This window comes from Vigna umbellata, chromosome 11, assembly GCF_029865625.1.
Source record: "Vigna umbellata cultivar VRB3 chromosome 11, Vumbellata_1.0, whole genome shotgun sequence".
Classification (NCBI taxonomy): domain Eukaryota; kingdom Viridiplantae; phylum Streptophyta; class Magnoliopsida; order Fabales; family Fabaceae; genus Vigna; species Vigna umbellata.
In genome coordinates this window covers 9982923-10010202 of record NC_142175.1, presented here as the reverse complement: position 1 = coordinate 10010202, position 27280 = coordinate 9982923, and the positions used below count along the sequence as shown (strand labels likewise).

Genomic DNA, 27280 nt, shown 5'->3' with positions numbered 1-27280 from the left:
AACTGAAATTTTAAGCAAGTACTTGGAAAATTGATTTAAAGTTTTCAAGAATTTAGATTTGATGATTTCAATTATATATAATTTGTTTTTTTATGTAATAAATTCTTGGTTTTTTATATTAAGTAATACTCCAACTTAGATATAAATTATCTAAATATGTATTGAAAACAACTTACATAAAAATTCATATTTTTTTTATTTCTATATGTGTCATAATAAGTACATAAAAAGGCAAAAAATATCCAAAATTTCTGTCAAACTATACTTTATACCATGTAAATTTCTGTCAAACCTAGCCAAATCCTATGTAAATTTATGTTGACTAGGGTGTGGTTCAACATAAATTTTAAATACTTACTAAAAAACCATTTCCTTTGGGCTTCAAATGAAAATCTAAAATAAAGAAAATTATCAACACAATATAACTTTCAACTATTTCAATACAAAAATACCTACTCTATCCTATAAACAACGTAATCATAAACCTAAATTATTCTATATATGCTAGTCGAGGAAGCTTGTCCACTATTCTCTTAATTGGGCGATGTTCTATTATGGCAATGGAGATTAATAGTTGATGATCCAAAACATTTAATTTACATTAGTATAAATAATTATAAAAATAAAATATATTTTAGTGTATGTTAGAATTTGTTATCTCTGTCCAAGTGCCAATAATACCTACCAAACTATAACTTTTCATTCAATACATAAAACATTTGTTTTATCCATAAGGCTAATTAACATAAAACATTGGGATAAACTTAAATTTTAGGTTTTATTAATAATTTTGTTTAAATATTATTTTATTGGTTTTTGGGTCTAGTAATATTTAATTTTATTTGATATTTTATTTGATAGAGATAAAATAAGGATACATAGTTATGATTTTTGATTTATCTAGGTACAATATTATTTTATGATAGATTAAGCAGATTTTATTTTTAAGATAGTTGATATTTTATTTTCAGATTATAATTTTATTCCCATAATATTGTAAGTGTCACGGTTATTTAAAGCCTTCGATTATCAATGAATAATAAGACTCAATTTCAGAGAAATATCAAAATGTGTGTATCGTGAGTTTTTCTTAACAGTGGTATCAGAGTTTTATGCTCTGAGTACCTAGAGAGAGAAAGAGAGAGGAGAGAGTCAAACACCGTGAGAGAAAAAGTGAGTGCTTGATTTTTTTGGAGAGAGATGACAAAGGTTGTCAATGGTATGCTTGTGCCACAATTGACAAGAAAAACCAATTATGATAATTAGTGCCTAAAAATGAAGGCGTTATTGAGATCCCAAGACGTTTGGGATATGGTGGAAGACGGGTACGTCGAACCTAATGAGAATGAACATCAGATGGTGGCATAAATGACAGCGTTGAAGAAAACTCATGTAAGAGATGGGTCAACATTGTATTTTATCTAGTAGATGAGTCGGGATTCAAAAAAATTGCGAATGCTAATTCAACAAAGGAAGCCTGGGAGATATTGGAGGTTGCGTATAAAGGTGACAACCACGTTAGACAAGTTCGAATACAAGCTCTCAGAGGAGAGTTTGAATAGTTGAAGATGGAGTCCAAAAAGCATATAACCGAGTACATAACTTGGGTGGAGAAGGTGGCCAACCAACTCGGCAAGAATGGAGAACAAATGCCATCTAGCCGGGTTGTGGGAAAAATTTTGAGATCCCTTACAAAATATTTCGAAAGTATTGTGTGCGCCATCGAAGAATCGAAGGACTTGTCGGTTCTCATAGTGGATGAACTTGTTGGGTCATTAGAAGCCCACGAACAAAGGATAAGGAGTTGGGATGATCAGGTTGAACCCAACGATCAAGCATTACAGGTACAATTTGACTCAAATAAAACTCAGATTACTCAAAGTCGAGGTCCTGGTGGCAGAGGACAAGGTGGATGTGACCGAGGTAATTTTGAGAATGATAATGAAGAGCAAACTGGTCAACAAAATTGACGTGACCGAGGGAAAGGGAAAGGCCAAGAAGATCTGTGAGGAGTTGAGTGTTTTAAGTGTGACAAGTATGGCCACTATGCAAATGAGTGTAGATCAATCAAGTGTGACAATTGTGGCAAGGCTAGCCATATTGAAAAGTATTGCAAGACCGAGACAAAGGGGGAGAATAATCTCCTTATTGAAGATGCAAAAGAACTGTTGCTGGTAAAGAGCTCGGATGTAGTGGACATGGAAAATTCGGTCTCAATAATGGATGAATTGATCTCGGTAAAAGGTGCGACAAACGTGGAAAAGGAACTCAAACAAAAAAATGAAGAGACTTAGCAGATATGGAGGCTTCTGGATGAAGCTAATGAGATTATGAATAAATAGGGGGTTGAACTTGAGGAGCTAAAGAAGGCGGATGTTGGAACATGCTTGAAATCAAAGACTTATGAGATTTCTACCAACTCGGTATGGTATCTAGATACTGGGGCAAGCAATCATGTGTGGAAACGAGGACTTTTTTTATAAACTCACCAAGGTGGAGGCCAAATTTGTGTCTCTCGGAGATGACTCTAAGGTGGCCGTGAAAGGGCGTGGAACAATTCGGCATATGCAGAACAATGGACGAGTTGGAGAGATTAGGGATGTTTATTATGTTCCGAAGCTGAAGAGAAATATTTTAAGCATGGGTCAGATAGTTGAAAAAGGTAATTCAATTTTTATGAAGGACCAGGTACTGTATTTAAAGGATAAGCATGGTCGTCTAGCAACCCAAGAAAAAGCGAAGAAGAACTGGTTGTATGAACTAGAGTTGAAAATATTGGAGAGAAGGTGCTTGAAGCAAGGTATGACTAGTAAGAGCTTGGATAACTCCAACTCAAATATGATTGAAAGAAGCAAACTCGGTGTGAGATGATGCACATGGAAAGTCGAATGAAGGAAGAAAGAATTTAAGTTTATGGAGGAGTTTGTTGGGATAAACTTAAATTTTAGGTTTTATTAATAATTTTGTTTAAATATTATTTTATTAGTTTTTGGGTCTAGTAATATTTAATTTTATTTGATAAAGATAAAATAGGGATACATAGTTATGATTTTTTATTTATATAGGTACAATATTATTTTATGATAGATTAAGCAGATTTTATTTTTAAGATAGTTGATATTTTATTTTCAGATTTTATTTTTATTCCCTTAATATTGTAAGTGTCATGGCTATTTAAAGCCTTCAATTATCAATGAATAATAAGACTCAATTCCAGAAAAATATCAAAGTGTGTATTGTGAGTTTTTCTTAACATGTTAGTCATAATTGTCTTATAATCCTTAGGTATAATTACAAAGAATAATAAAAACAATTTCTAGTTGGGTTTTGGTGTGAAGCTAACAAAATCACGTTATAATATAATCTCCATGTGTAATTACAACTAATGAGACCAATAATGAACGATAAAAAGTTAGTTGAATAATTATCATAATTTAAAACATCACAATTATTAAAACCAATCCTTTAATATATGAAGTCAAGTAAATATTTCTGTGTTATTTTTTTTATATATTATTTTTTCAATGATCATGTTAATGGTGTGGGTAGAGCATGATGTAGCTCTTGTTGTAGTTCGAGAAGATGGTGGCAATACATTATAATGTTAGAGTAACCTTGTTATGCATAATTTTTCTTTTTGAAAAACTTTATAATGTTTTAAGAAATGTAATATTATCTTTTTAGTTGTACAATACGATAATGTATATATTTAACATTATAGTTATATTTTAGATAATTATAATAACATATTATATATATATATATATATATATATATATATAAATATTAAACATGTGATATTTCTTTTACTATATGTATGTTATTAAAGAATATCTTCCATGCTGACTTTTATATTTTGTCCTTTGTAATTCTTTTTCTTATCTTCCACATTGGAAACTAAACTATTATATTCTGGTTTGGTTCTTTAATGATTTCAATTGAATTTTAAGTAACAAATTTGTTCTTCATTTTCAGTAACAAATACATTTTAATAATTATATAAAAAACTTATTTCAAAATATAAAAATATAAAACCACTTTCAAGAATTTAATTATTTTATTTAGAATATATATATATATATATATATATATATATATATATATATATATATATATTAAAGTGTAAGAGGGTAATAAAACAATAAAACATAATATAAAGCATTTGACCGAATTTGAATTCAAACCCAATGAAAAAAAAAATTATCATAAGTTTCTCTCACATTAGTTTTTGTCGCAACCGGGATCACGACGGGAGAGACGATGAAACTCTTGAAAAATAGTAAAAAGTTTTTAAAAAGAGTTTGGAGTCGTCACCATAGTTTATTTTGGAAAACTACGGAAAAACCATAAAAATAAGGCTTGGTCTACGAAATAAGAGATTATGGATTCCGGAGTCGGTTACGCGTAGGAAATGTATTAACACCTACAACGCCTGCTCAAAACGAGTACCTTTAATTAAATGTGCAAAGATGATGTGGTTTTCAAAATATCATTTTTCCCGGAAAATAACAATGCAAGACAATACAAATGCAAAAATAATATTTTTTTATTTTTAGGAAGCTCGACAAGGATTAACCTTGCTCCTACATATTCTTATGTGAGAAATCAGGGATACGTAGTTCTTTTGGAAAATATGTTTGGATAATTGTTTGGAAAATGTTGGATTTTTGGGAGGTGAACCTCACAAGGATTAACCTTGCTCCTAAGTATCTCTAGTCTTGATAGAGAATCAAGGATCACGTAGTTCTGGCAAGGATTAAATGCATGAAAATTTGATATTTTTTACCTTTTTGGAGATTTTACATTTTTTTTTGTATTTTGATATAATATTTAGATTTTGCGTAATGAGCTCTAAACTGATGTCTACGATCGCACGAGTACTCACACGGCTTTTTGTTTATTTTTATTGTTTTACGTAATGAGCATTGGGTTGATGCGTACGATCACACAAGTACTCACACGTTTTTTTTGTTTATTTTATTATCTTGCGTAGCGAGCATTAGGCTGATGCGTAGGATCGCACGAGTACTCATACGACTTCTTTGTTTATTTTTATATTTTGGATAATGAGTACTAAGCAGATGCGTACGATCGCATGAGTACTCATACCGCTATTTATATTATTATATATTTTTTAAAGTTTTATATATTATTGTCATTTTCTTATTTGTTTTTATTTTAAGAAAGATATATGAGTTGAAAGATCTATGTCATAAAAATGTAAAAAAAGCATAAGATAAAACAAATGTGGTAGAAAACAAGATAAATTTATAAACTATAAAAAATGATCAAAATGCATATATAAATAGAATGAGAAGAATATGTGTACCTTGTTGAATATTTGAATGATGGAGGAAAACCTTACTTGTAATAAGTAATGAGAAGAGGTAGATGGAAGGTGAAGAAGATGACCTTGGAGTGGAAATGTGGTGTAAAAGAAGAATGAAGTAGAATTTTGGGATGAAATGAAGAAGTTTGGTGTGAGAGAGAAGAGATGGATATTGTGTAATTGTGTGTGTAATGGAGTGAAGAGAATATGGATATTTATAGGGTTAAGGATGGAGAAAGAGTTAAATAAAATATAATTTTTTAAAAAATCAGTGGAAAAATAAAAAAAAATTAAGGTGGAAAATAAGTAAAAGAAATAATATAAAAAGTGGGTGGAGAAAGTAGGTGAAATAAAATATAGTAAATAGTAAAAGTTAATGTGGAAAATAAGTGAAATAAATAATATAAAAAGTGGGTGGAAAAAGTATGTGAAATAAAATATAGTGAATAGTAAAAGTTAATGTGGAAAATAAATGAAAGAAATAATATAAAAAGTGAGTGGAGAAAATAGGTGAAATAAAATATAGTAAATAGTAAAAGTTAATGTGGAAAATAAATGAAAGAAATAATATAAAAAGTAGATGGAGAAATTAGGTGAAATAAAATATAATAAAAAAAAGTAAGTGGAAAAATTAGAAAAGTGACGAAAAAAATTAAATAAATAAAATATAAACATGTAAAAAATGTAATAGTAAATGAAAAGGTAGATGATGTGAAGAGTGATGTGGAAGATGTTGTGGAGAGTGAGGTGTGATAAGAAAAATAGGTGGTGAAGAAGTAAAAAAGTGTTGAATTATTTTGGACCATTGGGCTAAGGGTTTAAAAGTTAATTAGGGGGTGCAAACAGTAAAATAAATAGTATTTTTTATTTTTATTTTTTATTTTTTATTTTTTCATTTTTTTGATGAATTTAATTTACCCGGATAAAATTGGGTATTGACAGTTGCCCCTCTTTACTTAGATTTTACTAGATGATATGAAAATTTACCATTTACATACTATCGTAGTAAAAGATAAGTAAAGGTAGAAACACTAATTTTATTCGGGTTTCAAAATAAACATAAAAAACAAATAGCAAGACATTTTCAACAAAATATACACGAGATAAAGGACTTGAGCTATGTAATCCTTGTGGACGGGGTACTAACACTATTGATGAAGGAATTGAGGTCTCCAAACCTCATGGAGGGTATGCTGACCCTATGGATGAATGAATTGAGGTATACAAACCTCGTTGAGGGTATTCTGACCCTATGGATGATTGAAGTGAGGTATACAAACCTCGTGGAGATTTTGAGTTCCACCAATACTTTGCAGAGGGTCAAAGTCTCAAAGAATTGGGCTCGACCAACGCTTTGTAGAGGACTGACATCAAAGAAAGGATTGAACTCGACCAATGATTTGCAGAGGGCCGAGATACCAATGACAGAATTTTAAAATTGGACTCGACCAATGCTTTGCAGAGGGCCGAGATACCAATGATTTGAGTTCGACCAATGCTTTGCAGAGGGCCGACATCTCAAAGAAAGGATTGGACTCAACCAATGTTTTGCAGAGGGCCGAGATACCAATGACAAAATTTTAAAATTGGGCTTGACCAATGCTTTGCAGAGGGCCAACATCTCAAAGAAAAAATTGGGTTCGACTAATGTTTTGCAAAGGGCAGAAATACCAATAGCAATGCCAGACAAAATTGGGCTTGGAGTGTCAGACAAACTAGCCTTAGAGAGGTCACTTGGATTCGATCATTGCTTAGCAGAGGACTAACATCCAAATGGAGAACCTAAAATTGACCATTACTTAGTAGAGGGTCAAGATCCCAATAAAAATTGACTCGATCATTGCACAACAGGGGTTCAAGACATCAATGACAAAAATTTAAGATAGGTTGGTTGTTTTGATTTTTAAATTTTTGAATTTTATGATTTTCTTAAATTTTTTTGTTTTGTTTTTGAAAAAGAAATCAATGAGAATTTCCGAGGAAATGTCCTAGTATGAGGATAATATAGAAAAGTTGTTAAATCTTGGCATGGTGTTGAAACCGTGACTTAAATGTGATAAAAAAAAGTGTTGAAACTTTGTACAATGATCAAGGTGTTGAAACCCCGATATGCAAGAGAAACATAATTGATGTAAATTTTAAATTTGAAGGAGATAACTTTGATGCATATTGACTTGTTGTTTTTTTTTGTTTTTTGTTTTTTTCTTTTTGAAAGGAGATTTGATAATCATTCATGGAAAACATGTTCATAATTTATGAAGATATGTATATGATGTTGGTTTTATGCTAACAATTTGTTTTTATTTTTATGCATGATGTGAGACTGTGAAACTATTTGACATTATTTTTTTTTTCTTGAGTCAATTTGTTTTCTTTGAAGTCATCAAATTTATGAAGATTTAGACCTTCATTTTTTTTTACAATGGATGTCACAAATTCTAAAGTCAAATGTTCAAAATGAAGCTTGTGAGCTAGACATTTTCTGATAAAATACTAGTGTATGCGTGCTTGATATCAGAGGTTGGTTAAAATGGTAAGAAAGATGTTTATAAGGGTTTGGAGGGTACCAAGATCACCATGTGGGCCTGTCACTCCTCAAAACAATTGCAAATGCCAATGTGAGATAAGAGATACTCAAAAAGCTTCCTCAGTTTGGGGTTTGGGAAAAAATTGGGTATGGACAAATGTATCTATGAATTGTCAGGACATGAAATCCATATGAGTCTCACAAAATTTCCCCTAGTTTCGAATATGGATCAATGAATGTCAAGCCAAATCATTATCATGCGAGGCCCAAAAAGGTTGCCCCCGTTTCGGGCCTACGAATGATAAGATGAACCAACATCATGCAAGGCCCAAAAATAGTTGCCCCAGGTTTGAATATGGATTTATGAATTTTAGGACAAACTAGAATCATGCAAAGCTACAACAACTGCCCCAGTTTTGATAGAATGGACAAATCAAGATCATGAGAGGCCCACAAAGGTTGCCCCAATTTTAAGAATGGATTTATGAACGTCAGGGTGAATGAGGCGCAACATGGCTGCCCCCAGTTTGTGAATGGGTTTGGCAAGGATTGAATGAAAAGGATGCCCCCAAATGATCTGACCTTTCTTTTTTACTAGCTAGCAAGAAAATCCCCTCTTCCTAAGACATTTCATTTCTTTGTTTTTACCTTCTCTTTTTTTTTTACAACTACATTGTAAGTCATTTAAACTTATCACATAATTAAGCTTTATCAAAATTGAAGAAATCATCATTCAATCAGTGTAGACTTTTATTGGGCTTGTAACAAGGTTATGGGCTCAAGGATTTTCAAGGAGATGATAAGGCCCAAACAAATGTTTCAAGGTTATTATTATTTGTTTGAAACAAGGGTTATCATTCCGGTCTTGAATTCTGTTAGTTGTCAACCTCTTTAGTGATTTACTGTTTCTAAAATTATATTTCTCATTCTTTCCACTTATCATCACTTCGTGGTTTCTCTTTTTATTTATTTTTCTTGATGAACTCTCTTTATTTGATCACTAATTATCTATGGTTTTCATCTTTAGTTGACTTCTATTGTAATGGTAACCCTTGTTCGGGCAAATTTTGACAAAGAATTTATTCTTTTTTTAGCTCAAATGGGGTTATCAATGAACTTATTTTTTGGACGAAGAAAAATGGCTACACATCATCTTAAACTCTGATCACTTTATTTTCAAAAGATTAACTTTGTGACAAATCAAATGACTTCAACATGAGTTGTTTTTCTTTATTTTTTTTTTAAATTCTTTTTATTTCTTCATGGATTCAAGGATCACCTCATAAACAAAAATAAATTTGGCAAGGCCAATCTGCCCTATTGTATAACTTATGTTCATCTTGGGCCATGATTGTGGTAAATCCTTTTGTACAATGAAGGCCAACGAGTAGATGTTTACAAACAATGATTCAATGAAGGCTGAAGATGTGGGTGTTTTCAAGTAATGCACACACCTATATTCCAATAGCAAATGTGATCCATTTATTTGACCCAACAAAGAATGCCATCCGTTATTTTATGTTTTTATTCTCAGAATATCATAAATTTGATGACTTGCCTTGAAAATAATTGACTCAACATGTGATATTTTGTGTCCCATTTTTTTTAGTAAATGCAATATGAAATAAAAAAATGATTCTTGCTTAAAGAAATCTTTTTGGATTTTTCAAACTTGTGCTTCTCTTTCTTTTATGAATGAAGAAATGTAATATGAAATGGAAATGATGAAACTTATTAAAAGAAATCTTTTTTTATTTTTCATTTGTGTCCTTGTTCTCTTATGAAGAAATGATGCAAATCACTTAAACAAATTTTTTGTATTTTTCATTTGAGCTACCCCTTTTTTATTTTTATAAATGGACAAATGTACCATGAAGGAAAAATGATGTATTTTTTGAAAGAAATCTTTTTGAATTTTTGAAATTTGTGTTTTTTTGCTTTTGTGAAGAAATGTACTATGAAGGGAAATGATGCAAGTTACTCAAAGAAATCTTTTTGTATTTTTCACATTATGCTACTTTTTGTTTTTATGAATGAAAAATGTGTTAGAAGTGGAAATTATGCAACTTACTGAAAGAAAATCTTTTGTATTTTTCTTATTTGTGCTACTTTTTCAGAAATTGAGTTTAATGAAAAACAAACTATGACAAATGGACTCAATGCGCTAAAAAATTGTTCTTTCACTTATTACACTGCAAAGCTTTAAAAATGCATTGAACTCCTTTTTTTTTCATCTTTCTATTTTTTGTTTGAAATTCTCACTCATCCCTTCTTACTTTCTAAGACTATAAAAACCAGATCGAATTGAACTTGGAAGGAATTAGGATTGAAGGAAGTAGTGCTTATCAGATGGGTTGGCCCAATGAATCAGATGGCTTGAGCTGTGCAACTCTGACATATGAAAATGATAAAGAAAACACTTTTCATTTTTCATGTTTTATGGAACAAGCTAAAAGAAATTAATTTTTTATATTTTTCATTATCAAAGGATTTCAAACAACTAGGCTAAAGAAAAATTTTACAACACGACTCGATCCAATGGGCTAAGGAACTATTCCTGTTGTTATCATGACAAAAATCTTAAAATAGAGTTTGAATTCCTCAAATTTTCATCTTTTTTTTACCACCAACACATTTCTACACAAGGAAAATTATGAATTTGAAAACACAAAACAAACATAAACATGCATTTTCCTCTATTTTCCAGAAATTCAGATGTATTGGGCTCAAGAGAAACCACACATGGCAACTAGGCCTAATGGGCTCGAAAACTACTCATCTTTCATTCTCAATTTTTTACACAAAGAATTGAAAGAAAATCATGCATGACAAATTGGTCAAATGTAGTAAAAAGAAAATGTTGAAAATTTGATATTTTGAAATCAAGGTTTTGATTGACTTTTATTTTACAAGACTACAAAGAAAATTAGGTTGAACTTGGGCTTGAAGCAAATTGAATTGAATGCAAACCGGTCTGAGCTTAATGGGCCAGACGGATCTAACTACCAGTGCAACTCAAGGAATTGAAGAATAAATTTTTATAGTTTTTGAGAATTATGAAACACGATAAAGGAAATCTTTTTTATTTTTTATTTTTTTGGAACTGTTATTTCTACTCTCACAATAACAACTCTTGAAAATGAATTTGATTCTCTCTTTTTTTTGAAAAATTCTCATAATGTAAACATTATACAAAAGAAAATTATCAAAACAACATATTTTATCACATTTTTCAAAAAGTGGACTCCAGGAAAACCATACAAGCAATTGGGCTTAATGGGCTCGAGGACTGTTCTTTCTCTTTTCACTCTTTTTTTTAATTTTTATATTTATTTGAAATGAAAAAGAAGAAGAAATAAAATCAAACAAAATGATGTGATGTGAAAATTATGAACATGCGACAAGATTTTTTTTAGCATTTTTAGCTTTAGAAAAATTGGGTTTAAAGGAGCTCAATATGGAAACGAGGCCCAATAATCCTGAAAGATATTCTTTGTCATCCAAAAGAAAAACAATCTTGAATAATTCAAATTTTACATCACTTCTCTTAATTTTTCATGAAAATTTTCCCTTTTATCTATTTTTTTTATTTTTGTTTTATTATTATTATTATTTTTTAGTAAATTGAATCATCCAAAAAAAACTTCCATATTAGGCCAGACCGACCCAAGAAAAATTTTCCCGCTTTCACATTTTCTTTTTTATTATTTATTTATTTTTTTAACACCAGAATTGTTGTAGCCTTGGTAGCAACAACCGAAACTATTTACACAGTGGAGTTTTCGCTTATAAAAGGAGACTAGGAACGCGTCGAGCGACATTTTCCTTTTGCAATCTAAACATGTTGAAGAGAGAGTGGGAGAGAGACAAAACACTTTTCTTCTGAGTTTCTGAGATGAGTGAGTGAGACTTGAGCGCCTTCTAGGTGAGCTTCCGCTTCTATGTTAATCAGCTTCTCTTCCCTTCCTGTAAGTCTTCTTTCCCTTGATCTCTTCCTTTTCTTCTCTAGATTCATTCTTTATTTTATGCTTTTTGCCCCTTTTTTATATGCTTTTTCTTGTCTCTTATGCTCTTTACTCACATTCTTCTTATCTACTCTTGTTATTTTTCTTGCTCGCTCTTTCCTTACTCTTTAATCTTTTTTATGTTATTTGCTTTCCTTTTGCTTCATCTTTTGTTTTTCTTTTTTGCTTTTCGCTCTTATCTTTACTTTGTTTCTGCTTTTATCCGCTTCTCTCTTCACCTTCTACATTTTCTTTTATTTGAACTCAAAATACACACTGTCATAAAAGCACGAGGTATATAGGCTAGAAAATTGTTGTTAATCTCCCTTCGTTTGAAGGTATGAAAGAGACATTCGGGTAGAACAACGCCACGTACCCCACTTAAAAATGAAACTCAAAAATGGAAAAAATCTTTATTTTATGAACAATTGACATTTTGGACTTAAATTTATTTAGATCCATTACAAGGACCGTGAAACAGATCTACTCCTAGACCTCAAGATTGGACAAAGAACATAATTAATTTAAAAGAAAAGAACACAATGGAAGAAGACACTTGACTATGAACATAATAAGTTTTATTATTATTTTTTTTGCTTTTAGACTATTTACAAAAGAAAAATGAACCAAAACCTTGGAAAAAGAAAGGAGATGGAGAGACCAACCTATTAACGATGGCGGCCGACAAAGGATCGGGTTAAGATTATGACGAATATCTTCAACTATGGAATCTCACACCCTACTCGGGCACAAATTTGTGAAATTACCACGCAACAAGGATTATGGAGAAGTTGGGGAATACAATGTTCAATGTTGGTTTCAGAATCACGGAAACCGAGTGACACGTCTACACTTAGAGCTAGACCCTACTGGCACAATATACTCCCTCCTATCCCAGTTCATGTATGGTAAGCTTGTTTTGACCTTATCTCCCTTTTTATTACTTATTCTTTTTCTGACCTTTTCTTCTTTTTCTGGAGATCTTTCTTGGGTAACCATGAAAAGTCCAAAGCTCCTGAACCTTTCTTCAATTTCGATTATACTTGATCAAGAAAAAGAGGTCAATCAACCCCTACCATTTCGCACCAAAGCTCTCTCAACGAAGGTCTCCTTGAGACTACCACTACCCAATCAAGAGTCTCCTTGAGGAGATTTTATTTTAATGTTTTTTTTATGTTTCTGTTGGCCATAAGTGGCCAAAGTCCGAACAAGGGTTGTAATATGCACACTAAGTTTGTTTGTCTATTTTTTGTATTGATGTTTTTATTGGCGACTTGTGGCCAAACTTGAACGAAGTCTGTAATATGTACTTTGATGCTTGTTTTATTTTGTGATTTTTTTGTTTGTTTGGTATTTTTTTTTTTGTGAAATTTCAGACGTATCAATTATTGATTATATATAGGTTGTCAACCTACCAAACCCGAAAGTGTCGGTTGGAGACACGACTTTTGAAGATTTGACCTTCACTTTTCCCTTTTTATTGGTTTTATGTTTTTTGTTTTTTTTTCTTTTGTATTTGTCTTTGTCAGCCACTTGAGGCCTTTATTTGTAATAATTCAAATGCTATAAAAGAAAATGTATATTTTTTAGTTTTTGTTTTATGTACACGTTCATAAATCCACACGAATTAATTTACACATTGGTTTTGCAATCTCGGTTCGTGGAATTATTCTCAATTTTTTATCTCTTTTTGTTTTACTTGGTTCAAAAGAAAAACACTTAATTTATCATCGAGTTTGAAACAACATTTGAATGACATGTATGAAATTGTTCTAGATTTTTTAAAAAAAAATGCTTCAACCCTTGATGAAGTAACAAAAATGAACATGAATTTGTCCCAATCTAAAACAAACTTATGCGCCCAAAGACTCAAAGTTAACCAGTATAAACTCATGTTAAGACAAAGACATGAACATATCCCCTAATGTCAAAGTGTTGATTAACTTTAAGATGAAAAACACACGCTTGACATGACCTGAACCGGGTGAAAATGGATAATGGGATTGACTCTTAATAACCATTAAAAAAATGGATAACACATGTTAACAGGAGAGTGAATCGGGATTAGACACATAAGGGTTAACGAAAAAATGAGACATGTTAATGGATGAAGGTTTAGGTTTTGTTAAGATATGGGCTGAATGACAAACACAGTTTGGACAAGGTTCGGGTTTAGACGCGAATGATGGGCAAAGCTTGACATGGTTTGGGTTAAGTCAGACAAGGTTTAGACTCACAGTGGATCATGGTTTGGGTTCAAGAGGGTTTAAAAATAAAAGAAAACATTCGTGAACCTAAGACATGAATGATGTGGAGATGTATGACACATACAGCGGGTGACAAAGGAAAAACACGGAGTACGAATGAGAGAAAAATGCCCCTAACATGATGAATGGACTACGAATTTTGAGGGATTGAAATATGCTGATCATTATATAAAACAACCCAAAAGTTGCTCTGCAAGCAAATCTCTTAACACCAATATATTTTTTTAAAATTTTTATTTCTGATAGAAACTTATTAGCACATTTAAATATTTTCCTTTAAATTAAAACTTTTAGAAAACTAACGACCAATCTTTAATGTATGCAAACTTTATTGAACTTGTAAAACAACTAAGGTACTAAAATGGTTTGATAATTACTTGGAACAAGGATGTGTGGACAATGTTTCATCTACAATATGCTTCGTCTTCTTCATTCATTTTCATTTTAAAACATTTCCTTTCTTACTCTTCTTTTTTTTTTTTTGCAATTTTCTTAATTTTATTACATAAATTAGAGGCAAAAAGCATACCAACCTTCAAGAAAAAGTAATCCTTGTGCAGAGCAATTTGAAAGATTTTTTTATATTTTTGACCCAAACTGGATTACAAAAAGATGATATAATTTTTACAAGCAAAGAAACGTGTTCGCAATCATCTCAAATTATCATCATTTACTGTCCAGATGTCTTAGTATAAATGAAAAAAACAAAATTCAAATGCAACAAATTGAACTCACAAATTGTTTTAAGAAATGTTGAAAGATTTATTTTTTTTACATTTTTTTAGAATAAAATGGGTACCAAAAGATGATACACCCCTTCTTTATTTTTTATGAAGAAATGTAATGTAAAGTGAAAATGATGATACTTGTTTTAATTTAGGTTATTTTATTAGGTTATTTTACTTTATTTTATCTTATTATTTTAATTTTATTTTACTATATATATTATTTCGTTTTATATTATTATATTAGTTTATTTCACTGTATTTTATTTAGTCTTTTCTTAAAAAAAAGAAGAAAAGAAGAAAAGCAAAACAAAAAGAAATGAAAAAGAAGAAAGAAAGAAAAAAATGAAAAAGGGAAACAAAAAAAAGGGGTAAAAAAAAAAAAGAAAAAAAGTATGGTGATTAAATTGGAGAGGTGCTGCACGGTGATGCATTGGATTTTATTTCTTGGAAAAATGGTACATGAGCAATTAAAGCCACACTAGGTTACGGCTGTGAGGGTGCTTCATGATGTAGGATTAGGATATTTTTGCGTGGGGGAATAAAAAGCACATGGTGTCACGGGTTGAAGGAATTTATGGGCTTTTAAAAAGAGTGTCTGCCATGTCTTTGAAGCTGGAGAATGAGAAGCCCACGACCCAGTAATAGCAAAGAGCTACAGCGTCCAACAGAGGTGTGCACGAGCTGAAGAAAAAAAGATTATTTTGGAGGGCGGCAACGCGCTAGCATCCAACACGTCTAACATGGGCTACACATCATGTAGCGTCCAGCAAAGAGGAAGCTGCCACGTCCAACAAATTAAAGAGTTACTTCCAGCAGCATGTTACAGCCCATGGGCAACATATACTTGTTACATACAGCAAGATGCTTGAAAACAAGTCCAGCCTTCACACGGTCCAGTAACAAGGATTTTGGTGAGTGTCCAGAGTCCCACACAAGTCCAGCAGCTTGGGAGGTAGGTCCAGCGGTCACCGAAAATGAGGCAGAGGTCATTCATTTTTTGAATTTAAGTAGGGCACATGGTCTGGTCTCGAGGGGGGCAGCCACCATATATAAGGGATTGAGCATTGAATTGAAGGGGGCGGCCACCAAGGGGACACCTTCAACACCGACAACCCATATCCACCCGTCACCACCATCTTCATTCACTCGTTTTCTTTTCCTACTCTCTGCTTACTGTAAGCATACAAACTCCAACCTTTGACTCCTCACCCGTAACCATCCCAACCACACTTCCTTTTCACTCCAAGTTCCTCACCTCCAACACCCATCATGCATCATTGGCCACACACCACAACTCTCAACTCCTCTATTTTATCGCATAGAGAAACACCTTCCTCTTCTTCAACAATTGGAAAAACAAGGAAGAATTCACTCACTTCATAACCCCTACCGTGCTTCCTATCACCATTACAACACACCTCATTCCCAAACAAAACAAGTACAAAACAAATCACAGAGAGAGACGAAGAGGGAGCTACCGCTCGTGGCCTCCAAGCTCCGAAACATCCAATCCACTGATCCCCTCGCCAGCCACCGTGAGCCGCTCCTTGTCGCGCCCTTCTACGAGTTCTTACTCTCGGCCAGGCCTTCCCACCTATCATTTTTCTCGGCGACCACTGCTTCTTCCCCAAATACGCTCACGCGACTGGACCAACTCTGAATCCTCAGTTTACAGAACAACTTGCTCACAGAAACCATCCCTGCATCAACGGCAGTAGACCTCGTCGGTGTCGGAGAGAACGTGTCCCGGGAGCAGCGGCGTTAGCTCGACGGACGGCTGTCGCCACGCGGAAAGAGAAGGAACTGACGGACTGGAGTTTGGGCTGACGCTGACTCCGGCGGTGCGCGTGGTTACCAGCAACGCCACGAAGGCGGTTCACGGTGGTCTGGTTCGAAGAAGCTTGGCGCAGCAACCAGTGGGGTCTGTGGCGGCGATCAGCGCACTGGTGGCGTCCTGGTTTGCGGCTGGCGGCGGCCGATTTGGCGGAGGCGGCAGTGTGTGTGCGGAGGCGACGCCCCTTCATCGGAGTTCCTGGCTGGGAAAAGAGAGATTTGGTTTCGTAGTTGGCAAATGGAAAATGGAAGAATGAAGAAGGTGTGAGCAGACCCCTAATGGGATTCTGAATAAAGAGTCTTTGGACCTAGCTATTGGGCCGCGTCCTTTTCCTCCTGCCACACGCACAATTCCATTCACACTCCATTTTCGTTCAGGTTTAAGCCCATTCTGTACAAACAAAAATAAAAAAAAGGAAGAAAGAAGAATTGGGCCTGTGCACACTATTTCGGGATGCACCTCCAGTTTCATCCTTGCACCCCTGACAGATACAAAGTTGGAGAAAAAAAGGTTTTGGCCCAAACTAAAGAGTCTCAACTTTACTCCGCACCTCTGGTTTTTAATCTCTACACCCCTATTTTTGTTGGGTTGTTTCCCTTGGTTCATTTTTATGCTTTTGTTTCTTTATTTTTATTAGTATTTGTTTGGTTATTAGTTTTTACTGTATGAAACCCCTTTGTATGATAACCCCACTCCTAGATCTTGTCTTTTATTTTGGTTTATTTGTTGCACTTTAAATACGAAAAAAGACGATAATAAAAAAATAATAATAAATAATAAAATTACAAAAAATATGTTTTAAAGGTTAAGCACACGTGTGATCGCTCGCATCGTCCTTGTGCTAGAGACTTTTTCTCTTTTATAAATAAAACTATAAAAAAATATGTTTTAAAGGTTGAGCACACGTGTGATCGCTCGCATCGTCCTTGTGTTAGAAACCTTTTCTCTTTTATAAATAAAATTACAAAAAAAATATGTTTCAAAGGTTAAAGGTTAAGCACACGTGTGATCGCTCGCATCGTCCTTGTGCTAGAAACCTTTTCTCTTTCATAAATAAAATTACAAAAAAATATGTTTCAAAGGTTAAGGTTAAGCACACGTGTGATCGTTCGCATCGTCCTTGTGCTAAAAACTTTTTTTTCTTTCTTAAATAAATTTACAAAAAAATGTTTTAAAGGTTGAACACTCGTGAGATCATCCGCATCGTCCTTGTGTTCAATACCTTTTATAGTTAAATAATGATATAAGTACTCGTGCGATCGTCCGCATCAGCCTAGTACTTAATATCTTCAATCTAAAAAATTAAATAATGGTATGAGTGCTCGTGTGATCGTCCGCATCAGCCTAGCACTCAATACTCTTAAGTCTGCCTAAATAAGTAGATAACGGTATGAGTGCTCGTGTGATCGTTCGCATCGTCCTAGTGCTTAATATCGTTATTTCTCTTTTAAAAAATAATTAAAAATATTTAAACACCATTCTAAAGGTATGAGTACTCGTGTGACCGTTCGCGTCGGCCTAGTACTCATTACCTTCTTTTTCTCGAAAATGTAAAAAAAACAAATATATAAAATCATCAAAAGCTAAAAACATCAACACTTTCAAACAAACAAACAGTCTTTCAGCCAGAACTACGTGATCCTTGATTCTCCATCAAGAGTGGAGATACGTAGGAGCAAGGCTTGCCCTTGTCAGGTTCACTTCCCTAAAAATCCAAATTTATCCATAATCAATTTCTCAAACAAATTTCTCCAAACAATTTTCTCAAGTAATTTCTCAAACAAATATTCTCAAGCATTTTTATAAAAGAACTACGTAACCCTGATTTCTCATTTTGAATGAGAATACGTAGGAGCAAGGTCAATCCTTGTCGGGCTCAAAAAAACTAAAAAATATATTTTGTTTATTTAGAATTTTATTTTAGGGATAGTTAAACATTTTGAAAACCACATCAAATTCGCGTATTTAGTTAAAGGTACTGCCTTAGGGCAGGCGTTGTAGGGTGCTAATACCTTCCCTACACGTAACCGACTCCCGAACCCAGGATCTGGTTTTCGCGGACTGTGTCTTATCATTTTATGGTTTTTCCGTAGTTTTCCAAAATAAACTATGGTGGCGACTCCAAATCTCTTTTCAAAACCCGCTTCCTTTTTTGGACCGTCGTCCCGTCGCGATTCCGGTTGCGACAGAATGAAATTGACCATTAATCCGAAAATATTAAGAAAACAAATTTATGCACATGTTATGTGTCAGACGTCGGAAAACGAAAACCAAAATCCCTTGTGTCAGACCTCGGAAACGCAAACAAAAACCTCTTGTCAGTCATTTAAAACGCATCCAAAACCCTCTGCGCGGACGCCAGGTGTCAAGCAGCGAAGATGCGGACGTTCGTTTTAACGAGAGAAGCAAAACCTGATTTTCTGAAAAACCCGTTTCACTCACTCTGCATGCACCTTCTTCCCCATAACTCTAAACCCTCCATCTTCTTCTCCTTCTCACTAGAAACTCTATCTTCTCTCTAAGAAAACTAACCTTTTCTCTTCTCCGATCATCATTCAGAGACCGTAGAAGCATTCCCGGAGTCTCAAGCTTCACTTTGAACCGAACAGTTCTGGATTCTGAAACTGGTAAGTTTCTCGTCTTTATCTGTTCGTCCGAATGAATATGCAAGCCAAGCTCTGGTTGCATGCATTTGGAAGGAATTCTTTCATTTGGAAGGAATTCTAGTTGAGGACGAGCGCCTCCCTATCGTAATGCTGTGCTTGAACGATCGGTCAAGAGTAGTTGCCTCTGAGTATCCAGTAGTAAACCTAAATTCGGTATCTATATATATATATATATATATATATATATATATATATATATATGATTATATAGGTAGTTGTTTCTAAACACCATTCCTATGATATCTTATTTATAAATCTTTTATTCTGAAATTTTAGTGGTGCTCAGTCTTACACCAAGCGCTCGTATTTTTACAGTAGATCTACCCTGATAAAATAGCGTTCGTCCAATTTCAGAAGAACCTTCCTTTCCTCGTTCGGTCATTTACTGACATGAGATTTCTGTATGTGAATTATTCTAAGTTTGGTCCTTTGACGTCCTAATATGTCCACTTTATTGTCTCGGATCAAGAGTTCCCAGTTCTAGGTATTCTTTGAGTTTCGATTGGAGTTCACGAGAGTCAGTTCATTTAACTGATTCAGGTTGTAGAAGACGTTCGTCACATATTGCATAGGTGTACCTAATTCCTTTCTAAAATTTCAGTAAAACCCCTTTCTGTTCTAGAACGAGAGAGTTCGTGTTTCGTTCCTGTCGTTCGTCCTGGTATTAAAGAGGGCTGAACGTTCGGTATCTGATGTTCTTGGAAATGATGATAAGAATGACACTTAAGTGAAAAGTTATAAATGATGAAGAGTTTATGAGATGAGTATGAAATTATGGATTTGAACGAGCGTTCCGGGGAGGAACGACTCTTGTGTGAATATTGGAATTGGTAAAGTATGAATGTGGACAAAGCTTAGCTGGCGATTCATCCTGATGTTCCGTGAGTACTCGTCCTCAAGTAGAGGGGAGTAGGTCATGTGTGGGAACGACAGGAGGTCCTAGTCCTTAGGGGTACTTTGGATGGAACGGACTAACCTCGGGTGGCAGCTGATGAGAATTCTAGTTACTACATCACCCGGGTGCATGAACGTCGTAGCTACACAGAATTCATACAGTCCGGACAGTCGGTCTAGTATCAGGGTTGATTGAATTTGTTTATTGAAATGTATTTGAATGTGTTTGCATATGAAAATGTATGTTATTACTTGAATTAAATTACATAAGCTTACCCTGTGTTTCCTTGTGTTGTCTTGTTGTACGTCCGTCTTGTCATTGCAATGATCATCCGTGTGGATGTGAGCAGATGGAAGCGCGCTACTTGAAGAGGCGCTGGAAGAAGAAAATTTGGAAGATGCGAACCTCGTAGACGTTGAAGTAAAAGCCGAACCGTAGGACGTTCGGTCTGTAGTTAGTAGTTTAGCATGAAGTGACCGTTCGGTCACTTCCTTTCCTTTTAATGTTATTTGACCGATCGGTAATTTGACTTTTGTAAGTCGTTCGGTCATGTTTCTCTAATCTTGTACAGTTTACTTTTGGTAACCCTATGTAAGGCCGTTCGGCCAAAGTTTGTTAGTTTGTTTAGTATAAAACTGAATTGGTTTATTATTAATGTAATTAATTCTATTATATGGTATTTACTGTATTTTTGGGATGTTACATTATGAAATTTTTAATTACAATACAAAAAGAATCCAAAATTAAGTGTATGCTAAATGTTTTTTAAAAAAAATGAGAAAATTATGAATTTGACAAAGTGTTAAAATAAATCTTTTTACATTTTTTATCATTTTTTTAAGAAATTTTGAGGAACTGGTAACAAGCAAATGAAAAATAATTAAGTATGAATTCAATTATTATTTATTTATTGTTATTTATTACGTTTTTTTTTCTTCACTTTTCTTTGTTTTTACTTTATTATTATTTTTTAAAAAAACATGACACATTCATTGTAAAGTACAAAGAAAAAGTAAAACAAACTATACAAATAATATCCCTTTTGTGCCTTATCAAAGGTTGGGTACTCAAAGTTCTAAGGTCGAATACCTGCACTCACAAGGGTAGCTCCCTAATACTTAAAGATCAAGGCCACCAGAGCTATGGCTCTCTTCACCGCATCTTCACAACAGTTAGAGTAATCAACTAGGTGTGAAGACAAAAATGAGGAGAACAGACTCTGGTTGGAGTTCTCACGATAGCCAAACAAGAGTACATCCCAGAGTGACACCGCTACACAACCCCTCTAATTCTAATTTACGCTCAGACTCGGGTATAGGCCCCACTCATGATATTCATAGTGTGTTTGTGAAGGGAGAATATGAAACATATCTAAAACAACACCAGCAAAATGACCAGAAGGTTCCAAACAGATATAAAACATGTCGTCTACCCTAGGGTTCAATATTCAATAATTATAAAAGAAGTACATTCATGTAATAAAAAAATACACACATGCAATTATTTAAAGTAGAAAGACACACATACAATTATTCCAAATATTAAAAAAAACACGATAATATACAGGCTCAATGAGAAAAGGGGAAAGAAAAACATAAAGAAAACCACATCAATTTTGCATATTTAATTAAATGGCTTGACTCTCTTAAAATTGGTCCCCATTGGAGTCGCCATCTGTCGCAACCGGGATCGCCACGGGAGACACGACGAAACTCTTGAAAAATAATACAAAGTTTTTGAAAATCAGAGTTTGGAGTTGTCACCATAGTTTATTTTGGAAAACTATGGAAAAATCATAAAAATAAGGCTTGATTTACGAAACAAGAGATTATGGATCCGGGATTCGATTACGCGTAGGGAAGGTATTAACACCCTACAATGTCTGCTCAAAAGAAGTACCTTTAATTAAATGTGCAAAGATGATGTGGTAACACTCTACAACGCCTGCTCAAAAGAAGTAACTTTAATTAAATGTGCAAAGATGATGTGGTTTTCAAAATGTCATTTTCCCCAATGCAAGACAATACAAATGAAAGAAAAATATTTTTTAATTTTTAGGAAGTCCGACAAGGATTGACCTTGCTCCTACGTATTCTCATGTGAGAAAGCAGGATACATAGTTCTTTTGGAAAATATGTTTGGATAATTGTTTGAGAAATTGTTTGGAAAATTTTGGATTTTTGGGAGGTGAACCTCACAAGGATTGACCTTGCTCCTACATATCTCCACTCTTGATGGAGAATCAAGGATCACGTAGTTCTGGCAGGATTAAATGCATGAAAATTTAATATTTTTTAGCTTTTTGAAGATTTTACATTTTTTTTGGTATTTTGATATAATATTTAGATTTTGCGTAATGAGTACTAGGCTGATGCATACGATCGCACGAGTACTCACCCGACTTTTTGTTTATTTTTATTATTTTGCGTATTGAACACTAGGCTGATGCGTACGATCGCACGAGTACTCATATGACTTCTTTGTTTATTTTTATATTTTGGGTAATGAGTACTAGACGGATGCGTACAATTGCACGAGTACTCGTACTGCTATTTATATAATATATATTTTTTAAAGTTTTATATATTTTTGTCATTTTCTTATTTGTTTTTATTTTAAGGAAGATATATGAGTTGAAAGATCTATGTCATAAAAATGTAAAAAAAAAAGCATAAGATAAAATAAATGTGGTAGAAAACAAGATAAATTTATAAACTAAAAAAAATGATCAAAATGCATATATAAATAGAATGAAAGAATATGTGTACCTTGTTGAAGATTTGAATGATAGAGGAAAACCTTGTAATAAGTTGTGAGAAGAGGTAGATGGAAGGTGAAGAAGATGACCTTGGAGTATAAATGTGGTGTAAGAGAAGAATGAAGTAGAATTTTGGGATGGATATTGTGTAATGGTGTGTGTGTAATGAAGTGAAGAGAATATGGGTATTTATAGGGTTAAGGATGGAGAAAGTGTTAAATAAAATATATTTTTTTTAAAAAATGAGTGGAAAAATAAAAAAAATTAAGGTGGAAAATAAGTAAAAGAAATAATATAAAAAGTGGGTGGAGAAAGTAGGTGAAATAAAATATAGTGAATAGTAAAAGTTAATATGGAAAATAAGTGAAAACAATAATATAAAAAATGGGTGGAGAAAGTAGGTGAAATAAAATATAGTGAATAGTAAAAGTTAACGTGGAAAATAAATGAAAGAAATAATATAAAAAGTGGGTGGAGAAAATAGGGGAAATAAAATATAGTAAAAGTTAATATGAAAAATAAGTAAGAGAAATAATATAAAAAGTGAGTGGAGAAATTAGGTGAAATAAAATATAATAAAGAAAAGTAAGTAAAAAAATTAGAAAAGTTATGAGAAAAAAAAGATAAAAATTAATCAAAAAAATAAATATATAAAAAATGTAATAATAATGAAAATGTAGGTGATGTGGAGAGTGAGGTGTGATAAGAAAAATAGGTGATGAAGAATTAAAAAAGTGTTAAATTATTTTGGACCATTGTGATAATAAGGGTTTAAAAATTAATTTGGAAGTACAAACACTAAAATAAATAGTATTTTTTGTTTTTTTATTTTTTTATTTGGGTGTTGACCGTTTTTATATGCAAACTTCTTTTTCATTATTTGTTCTAAGTAAAAGCTTTGTTTCTTTACAGGATTATTACCCAGAGAGTATTTGAAATTAACTTTTACTTTTTATTAAAGATAGATAAAATGGGTATGTGAAAGCATCACTGAACTGATAAGGGTCCTAGGTATTGGTTGGCCTGGACTCTAACAACCTTTCACAAAACAAAGACAAGGTTTTTGCCTAAAATCGTCTTCCATTCACTCACTCACTGTTCACATGATTTGTTCTTCCTTGAACTCTTAGAACATCCTCGTTTTCAATGGAAATCAATTCTCTAACACTCCCCTCTTCTCGTATGTCCATTCTGCTGAAGGATTCTCCCAGTGGAGCTCCTCAACAACAGAACAAGGTTTTCCACTTTTTATCACTTCATTAAGAATTCTGTTATTAATGTTATAATTGTTATTTTATCCAAGCATGCACTTAGTTGCCCATATTTAGTACAAGCCCATATGCTTTTGACTTGCATTTGATCTTGATTTTTCCTCTGTGCTGTTTTAATAGGGACCAAATTCATCTGTGTCTGCTCTTTGAATTTGAGTTGAATTTTTAAGTATCCTCACACTTAACCAATTAAAATTAGAATGGGTATTTGTTTAGAAAATTGTTGTAAAAGTCGACAAATCTATTTTACGTACCCGTTTCTGATATTAAAAAAACAGTCTTTATATGAGCTATTTACTCTTGAATTTATAAAATCTTCAGTTTTTTTTCATATATGCTCAAGTCAACCAATCAAGAATCACTTTATGTATGGCTTTTAAATTAATTATTATAAAGTTAGTTATGTAGAAATCTATAATTGGAAGAGAGGCTTTTTAGTGTTTTCCAGCATTTTATATATTTTGGGATGGGCGTTGAACAGATAATCTGGAGGAGGAATAAAAAAAGAGCTTTTGATGGTACACACAGCAGTGTAGATAGCCCTTCATTGGTTCAAAACAATAGTAGGAAAATAATGTTTCCTCAATCTGATGGGGTTTTTCATGATTCCAAAGTTGATGTTTATATGCCAAAACAGACTTCTTTGTGTGTTTTGATGCTACATTACACAGAAAATGGTCTCTTTCCTCAAGCACAGACTACATGGGAGCAGCTCCTGTATAGTTCTTTTGTACCTTCTTTTGAATTTATTTCAAGACTATTTGATGCTTATGCAAAACATGGAAAATTCGATGAAGTGGTCAATATTCTACGCTATGTGGATATGAGGAATTTCAGTATATTACCTAATGTTTACTCGTTGGCTATTTCTTGTTTTGGAAGAGAAGGACAGCTTGAGTTAATGGAAGATATGGCAAAGGAAATGGCTTCAAGAGGTGTTCATATCTCTTCTAAAACTGCTAATGCTTTTGTTTTGTATTATAGCATTTTTGGTTCTTTGAAAGAAATGGAGAATGCTTATGGCCGCCTAAAGAAATCGAGATTTATGATAGAGAGGGAAGTGATTCGGGCAATGGCCTCTGCATATACAAGGGACAGACAATTCTATGAATTGGGTGAGTTCCTAAGAGATGTTGGTCTAGGTAGGAAAGATGTCGGAAATCTTCTATGGAACCTTTTGTTACTTTCTTATGCTGCAAATTTCAAGATGAAAAGCTTGCAGAAAGAATTTCTGCAAATGTTGGAATCTGGGTTCCGTCCTGATATTACAACCTTTAATATTCGTGCTTTAGCCTTCTCAAGGATGGCTTTGTTCTGGGATCTTCACCTTAGCATTGAACATATGGAACGTGAGAAGGTCATTCCTGATCTAGTGACTTTTGGGTGTGTAGTCGATGCATACTTGGAGAGAAGGCTTGGAAGGAACTTGGACTTTGTTCTAAACAAAATGAACGCGGATGATTCTCCAATGTTGTTAACAGATCGGTTTGTGTATGAGGCCTTAGGTAAAGGGGACTTTCAAATGAGTTCTGAAGCATTTTTGGAGTTTAAAACACAAAGGAAATGGACTTACCGTGCTTTGATACAAAAGTATCTCAAGAAACATTACAGAAGGAACCAGATATTTTGGAACTACTAACTAATTGCTGGATATTTAGGTCCACTCAAGTTCTAGCCAACTGGGATACTCTTACTGAATTGTTCTCTGGTAAAACAAAGAGCTAACTATCTGTCTCTGCATTTCTTTTTCATAGAATTTGAGTCTTACACATAGACCTTGGTTCTATACAGACAATCACTATGCAGTTAACTTGAATCAAACTTTTACATATGGTGGATGCATTTGAGGGATCAGAGTTAAGGTGGAAAAAGTGTGTTGTAAAGCGTACTGTGATGCATACAATGGAACATTAGAAGCATCCTATCTTGAAGAAAGCTTGGAGGAACTGAAACTTGGTAAGAATGATTATTGCTTAACAAAGTTGTACATTCTCCACGTGAGCAACTCTTATACTACGAGATTGCTTGTCCCGGCATACATATTTTATTTCTTAATAGATTACGTATTTCACATCTTATTGTTAATAGATATAAAATCTGTTAGTTTTTTTTGGCCTTGTAACTCGTTAAGTTGTTATGGAAACATACTCAACATAGATTTTGTTCTTTTACCGTGATTAACCTTAGTGATGTTATCTCAACATACTTGAGGTCGGAATAGTAGCTTTGTTTGTGGAATGAAAATGAAGTTCCAAAAGACAAACTCTCGTATTCCAAAGGAATGGAAAAGTGGTTCCAAAGCCAAATTCTCATTCTTCTTAGATTTCAATTGGAAGACTTGTTCTGATACACCCATTAGTCTCACATCAATTATGAATATACTTTCCTCTTTCAACCCTTCGAGGTGCCTTTTAGGACAAAACTACTACCAGAGTTTTGATTCCAAAACAAATAATACTTTAGATGTGGTGATTGATCCTAACGATGTTATCTTAATGGATTTGAGGTTATCTCAAGATTTTTTACACTTCTAGTACAATTTTAGGCAAAAATTACGACAAGGGTTTTGAATTCATTATGAGTCATAGACTAAATCATGTGTCAACTGAACGACTTCACCCTTGAAATTGTGTCCAAGCCGCATGACTTTGGGTTAAATTTATGAAAAGTAGAAGTCATGTTCGAGTAGCATGACTTTGGCTTAATTTGAATAGTATTGAAGTCGTGTACATTCATGATGACTTCTAATGTTCCTCTTGATTGAATTCCATGTATTGTTGCTAATAAAGAAGTTGTGCTTAGTGCTCATGACATTCAATTGGGTTTTGTAAATTAGAAATCGTGCTTAAGGGGCATGACTTTTGTGAAAAAAAAATGTGAAGCAATCGTGAACGACTCTAACAACTTTAGCTTTGGTATTTTTTTTTAAATTTATTGGTATGTGGTGTTAGGTTGATGTATGAGTAATTAATTTAGTTATTAAATTAATGTTTATTGTTGA

The 27280-nt window shown here is 33.4% G+C and overlaps 1 protein-coding gene across 3 annotated transcripts; it reads left to right on the top strand.

The window, feature by feature from the left end:
* Positions 1–24006: 24006 nt before the first annotated feature.
* LOC124824098 (Pentatricopeptide repeat (PPR) superfamily protein) lies at positions 24007–26448 on the top strand. Of its 3 annotated transcripts, XR_007027691.2 has the most exons (3): positions 24140–24244; positions 24761–25987; positions 26071–26448. XR_007027691.2 is itself a non-coding variant. In XM_047296469.2 (2 exons), exons 1-2 carry the CDS (start codon positions 24155–24157, stop codon positions 25916–25918), a joined length of 1248 nt encoding a protein of 415 aa, XP_047152425.1. In that variant the 5' UTR covers positions 24007–24154; the 3' UTR covers positions 25919–26448. The 3 variants fall into 3 exon arrangements, 2 of the variants coding, with proteins under 2 accessions (XP_047152425.1, XP_087958588.1); XM_047296469.2 differs by having other exon boundaries at positions 24007–24244; positions 24761–26448; XM_088102462.1 differs by having other exon boundaries at positions 24059–24244; positions 24400–26448.
* The last annotated feature ends 832 nt before the right edge of the window (positions 26449–27280 follow it).